General features: G+C 41.9%; 1 protein-coding gene across 1 annotated transcript in view; it reads right to left on the bottom strand.

Annotated features, from left to right (window-relative positions):
* Window positions 1–6,000, bottom strand: part of ANKRD55 (ankyrin repeat domain 55) — a 48,068-nt gene that overhangs the window by 10,407 nt on the left and 31,661 nt on the right. The window contains exons 7-8 of the mRNA XM_083464327.1: window positions 4,910–5,094; window positions 3,399–3,566 (exon numbers count right to left, since the gene is read on the bottom strand). Coding sequence (XP_083320453.1) covers window positions 3,399–3,566; window positions 4,910–5,094 — 353 coding nt within the window. The remainder of the gene's footprint in view (window positions 1–3,398; window positions 3,567–4,909; window positions 5,095–6,000) is intronic.

Below are 6,000 nucleotides of genomic sequence, written 5' to 3'. Positions count from 1 at the left end.
CAAATTTATATCCCAACTTTTGCAATTTTCACAAGGTCATATACTTCTATTCTCAAAAATCAGGTTTAACAATACACATTATGTTTATTATTATACAACACCAATTTATCTGCACACACACAAAAACACACACAAACATACTGAACATACAAAAAGTAATTCAGAGTACTTTAATTCTACCTCTGTTCCTTTAAAAACTAATTTCTGTCTAATATATTTAATCACAGGGATCATGTCTGTAGGTTACTTTTGCAACATAATCCTGTTAGGTCTTTCAATATAGCTGTTAATTTAAGAATTTCAGTCCATTCCCATAATCTGTGCAATAGTTACTTCCTAGACTTAAAAAGGATGTTTCTACATTTCTGCATATAAAATTCTTGCAATAGTGAAAGTACACAGAATTAATATTCATTTTTCAACTGGTATGCTATTTTTAGACCTATTGATATGTCTGCTAAGTCATGATAAACATATATCCCAGCAGCATTCTCCAATATTTGAAAAAAGTTTATCTTAAATAAAATGTTACACATAGATAAAGTTGAAGCTCACAAACTGGTTAAGAGAACCAGCTACATTTATACAATGGGAGTAGGTTCTAGTTTTAACTTTAAAAACCCCCACCAACCAACCAATATCCTAAACTCTGTACGGTTGCAGCAAGAGGATTGCTCTCAAAGTAGTGAGCTTCTGCTAAACCTTTACAGGAAGTGTACTGCAGTTTGCTGAAAATTTATCGGAAAAGAGGCTTAAACATTTTCACTCTCACACTTCACAGCACAGGAAAGAAGGCTAGTTGTAGTCATTAACCGGAGGGTGGGGAAGGGCAGAGAAATGTAATATTCAGAAGACTGGGGGAAAACATTGCTAAATTTCCACCTTCATAGATGACTGTCCTCAAAAATGGAGAGCATATCGATACAAAAGGCACAGAGGATTCATGGTCCATTGCCATTTAGTAGGGCAGTTGTGTGATTGTTACATCTTGTATCCAGAATGATTTTTTTCAGTACGTGGTGGTATTTTAAGGAAAACCATGAACCTCTTTTGCAAGTGAATCTGGCAATAATCCAGAACAAACGGACGACCACCACAGCTCTAAGGTAGTACCTAATGATGATATGATAGACTCCTTGGGTATACATAATTTTGCCTGCTTCAATTGATCTCTGGCAAAACAGGCTTTGCAGGTGCTTGAAGTACTACTAAAACCTGCAAAACATGTTTGATCAGAAACTATTAAGGGAGAGAAAAAAATGAATGTGCATGCAAAGGTAGATCTCTCAAACTGCACTTAGATATCCAAAGAACTCTCTTTTATATATAGTCCATGACTCTTTGAATGTGATACTGTATGTATCAGACTGAGTATTATGTAAACTGAAACCTAATCTAGGGTTTGTTTGTTCTGAACTTAATTTAGAACAGTGAACAAAGACTGCATGACTAGCTGATTCTAGTCTCACAAATTCCAGTTCAGATTTATAACCTGCCCTTGCTCAGAGATTCCATTGATAGGACTCATTAGCTGAATCCTTCCTGATACCTTTGAAGCAGATTTGTAGCACATTTCTCCCCTCAAAGAATTATGGGCCCTGTTTTTTAAGGTTGCTGGGAACTGTAGCTCTGTGAGGGGTAAACTACAGTTCCCAGGATTTTGTGTGTGCTTTAAATGTATGGTGTATATAAAGCTTGGGGTTGCAACTACAAACATATAAAGCAAAAGGTACATTTTTGTTTTATGTGTGCGGCACTGATGTGAGAGGAAGGTAGCCTTGTTTGTGTTCACTACTTAAACATTAATAAAACCAGTGCCTTTCTCTGATGGAAAGCTAGAGGACTCTCCAGTCAGGAAGTGCAACAAAAACTTTATCGTCTCTTTTAAACAAGAGCAAAGCAGCACCAACTGCTGACTCCACCCCAGGGGTCAGGAAACTGTTTCAGCAGGGGGCCAGTCCACTGTCCCTCAGACCTTGTGTGGAGCCGGACTATATTTTTTGGGGGGGAAATGATGCAAGAGCACCATGAGCCCTGGTGACCTGTGTCTTGCGAGTGGCAGGGGCTGGCAGCGGCAGGACGATGAGTGGCGCACAAAAGGGCTCCGGAGAGTGGCTGCTTAAAATGGCGGCTGCTCGAGCACTGCTGCTGCTGGCACCAACAAAGCCCAGCCCCCTTCCTCCTCTAGGCAGGGCGGGGAGAAGCCAGGAAGAGGGAGGGAGGAGGCGCCGTGTGAGGGAAAGGGAGGGAGAGGGAAAGAACACACGTGCTGGCGAACCACGCGGCGATTCCCGGACCGTCCATGGTCCAGATCCAGACGGCAATTGGGCCTGATCCATCCTATGGACCTTAGTTTGACTACCCATGCTCCACCCAGATGCAATTAAGTGCAATGAAACCTAGTGACTAAACTATATAATGACAGTGTCCTCACAACTTCTAAATTAGGGATGGGGAACCTGTGACCTTCCCAATATTGGTGAACTTCCACCTGCCTCAGGGCTGTGGTCAGGGATGATGTAGTTCAACACCCCTGTTCTAAGCTTTAGTGGAAAGTACTTGAGTATAAAAACACAATATGAAAATAGTTCTCAAAATGGCACTGGTATCGCGGGGAGTTTTGTTAATCATCACAAATGCTGTTACGACTAGGGATGAGGAAGAAATTTGATTCAGGTTCTCATTTAAAGCAGAACCTATCAAATCCACACTTTCTAAAGCAATATGCAAACTGAAACACGGCTATTGCTTGAATTTTGCATTTATCTGAATTTTACCATGCAGTTTGCCAACCAATGTTTACAAAAATACATATATTAGGGGAAAATGTTCATGAAAATGACCAAATTGGTGAGAATAACATGGAAAATCACATTATATTAGGGGAAATAGCTTGCAAAAATATGAACATTAGTCGAAGCTGAACATAAAATGTGTTTGTTGGGATAAATTAACTGTAAAATGCTGATGAATTTTCAGGAGGGTTTTCTTTCTTTTTTTAAAAAAATGACCTCACAGAATAGTTTCAACTCAAAAATAGAATCTGGAAAAGTGACATAGCTCAGTGATAAAGCATCTGCTTTCCATACAGACGGGTGCCAAGTTCAGTACCTGCCATCTCCAGGTAGGGCTGTGAGAGACTCATGTCTTGTTCTCTGAATGGGTGCTGCCAGGCAGTGCCAACCACACCGAGCTACTGGACCAATGGCCTGACTCAGTATAAGGCCGCTTCCTATGTTCATTGCAACTCAGTTTGCAACGGTGTGGCTATTACGTTGGGTGGGGAGTGGGGAAGCAAGGTGAAGGTCCTCAGGGAAAACTACAGTGAGGGACAACCTCCAAGGTTAAAATTGGTCCTATTTGCTATTTTGGGAGAAGTGAAAAGGGAAGGTTTTTACCTGTTCTCTTGGGACAGCAGTTTGATACATGCTGTGTGCCCACAGTACATAGCATATGTCAGGGGGGTGTTCTCATTGATGTCTCTTGGGCTGCAATCCACCCCCAGTTGTAACAAGGCCTTTACACAGTCAGCTTTTCCTGCTGCTGCAGCCCAGTGCAAAGGTGTCCTAGAGAGCAGAAAAAACAAATCATTTTATAGCTTTGTGCTGTTTAAATTCAGACTAAAACAACCAGCTGAGGAGGTTAGCACCTCTATGGAGTCAGGATTTTTGAGGCATGGCAACTGTTCATTTTAATGCAATTACATGTCAGAGGCAACATAGTAGTTCACCACTTCCTATAAAGATTCCTGGAGCTCATGAGATGCACTCAGGTCCAGTTAATCTTCTTGATACTTGCCTATGAAATACCACCTCCATTGTTCCTCTGACTCTACTTCAAAAGAGTTGAATTTGAACATTAAGCATCCAAAGAAACCTGGATTTAGGCAGCACAGCCAATATTATATTTGCAGATCTCACACTCGGATGTAATTTGAGATTTGCCAGTAGGACTTTGTGCTGAGATCAAAGTTTTGCATCACAGCACAAATATTTGAAGACTGAATTCTCTGTGTTAAACTGTGTGTTGGAGAGAGGTTTGTTTTTTTAATAGTTTGTTTATTATTTCTGCATTCAACTTTTACATGGGGCTCCTAACGGTCTCCAATCCAGAAAACACTACCCAGTCCACACCTGCTTAACCTCAGTGCTCCAAGATCATTTACATGAGCATTACTTTATTTTATAAAACAGATATTATATGCTTTTACACCATAGTGTTAAAGCATTTTTAACAATTAAAAAAACATCTTATATTTTGAAACTCTTTTTTAAAAATTATAAAACATTTCTATACTGATTTTTGGTTCTAAAAACACAAATGCTTATCTATTGTGGGCTTTTCTTCTTTTTACAGTAGGCTTTTAAAAATAAAATGAGAGCTTCTGGGACCTAGGGAGGCCATGCGCTCCATGTTACAGGGGACCGTCCTCTATTTGAAGGGCTGTCAGAAGACGGCTCCCAATTTGAAGGAGCCCTCTGTCTGAAAGGGCAAAAGCCCACCTGAGATTCTCATCGTCTACCCTGTAAGCCTTTCCCTTTTAAACCCCAGACGTGCAAGAAGCACTTCCTCCTTTATCTTATTACTTATTAGATAATAACGCACAAGCCTCCTCCCTACTGAGCCGTGGTGCCACAAAATCAACTCTGGCCAACATTTAAGCAAACAACATGTTAAGAAACGCCTTCCAAAAACACTTGCTTTTTCTCCTTTACAGAACCGTAACAGTAAAGGTTAAGGAACCCACTTGCTGAGTTGTTGCTGAGCAAAGAGGATCCATGGAGAGTATCATTTCATTAGAGGACACATTTCATAACAAAGCTGCCAAACCTCCTTCACTGTAGGTCAAAAAACAACGAGAGCCCCTGCCAGAGCTCTGCAGCTCTTTTCAGTTGGTTTCCATGGTCACCTGTCATCCACGTCGAGGGCCTGCAGGTTGCATTCTGGGACTCTGGCCAGCTCACTGATAATGTCGCTGTATCCTGCAGCGGCAGCAATGTGGAGGCAAGTCTTCCCGTTCTCATCGTCGTAGTTTATGATCGACGGACCCTGGCGGTGGCTCAGGATGATAGAGCAAAGGATCCGATTCCCGCTCTGAAAACCAACCATATATGCGTGTGCTCGCAGAGAAGAAGACGTAATGAACAACAGCAACTCCTGCTCCTACTAACTTTGTGTGTTTATGATGTTCCCTCATGCACCGCAAAGGCATGTGCTTTATATTTAGCATTCAACCAGTCTGTTAATTTTAAACTGATGTATAGCAGGACGCGGGTGGCGCTGTGGGTTAAACCACAGAGCCTAGGGCTTGCCGATCAGAAGGTCGGCGGTTCGAATCCCCATGATGGGGTGAGCTCCCGTTGCTCAGTCCCTGCTCCTGTCAACTTAGCAGTTTGAAAGCACACAGTGCAAGTAGATAAATAGGTACCACTCCAGCGGGAAGGTAAATGGCATTTCCATGCGCTGCTCTGGTTCACCAGAAGCGGCTTAGTCATGCTGGCCACATGACCTGGAAGCTGTACGCTGGCTCCCTTGGCCAGTAAAGTGAGATGAGCGCCGCAATCCCAGAGTTGTCTGCGACTGGACCTAATGGTCAGGGATCCCTTTACCTTTTTATAGTGTCAATCAGAGTTTGAGACTCATGAATAGAGCATTTTCAGGGGTATTTTTTCCCTGAATGGTAACTTGTGCTTTAAAAGATAGTTTGTTGTTAACGGTAGGAAAAAATTCTCGTTGGCAGCAGGATAGGTTTAATTGTTTTATTACTTGTCTGTTTCCTGCCCTGAGCTCCTTTGGGAGGAAGCGGGGATGGGGAGAAACAAACAAACAAACAAACAAACAAACAATTGACTGTGAGATGTGGAAAAAAATACAGTAGTCTCTAATGCAGAAAGTACCACAGCTACCTTTTCTTCGTCAAAGTGGTTGCTATGAGTCCAGCCTTGTCGCTTTATTATTATTAAATTTACTACCTGCTCTTCACCAGTAGGTTCTGGGGCA

Source organism: Podarcis liolepis, assembly GCF_965112155.1.
Source record: "Podarcis liolepis genome assembly, chromosome: 11".
Taxonomy (NCBI): domain Eukaryota; kingdom Metazoa; phylum Chordata; class Lepidosauria; order Squamata; family Lacertidae; genus Podarcis; species Podarcis liolepis.
Note: the sequence above shows the minus strand (reverse complement) of the source record. Positions and strands in the feature narration are given on the sequence as shown.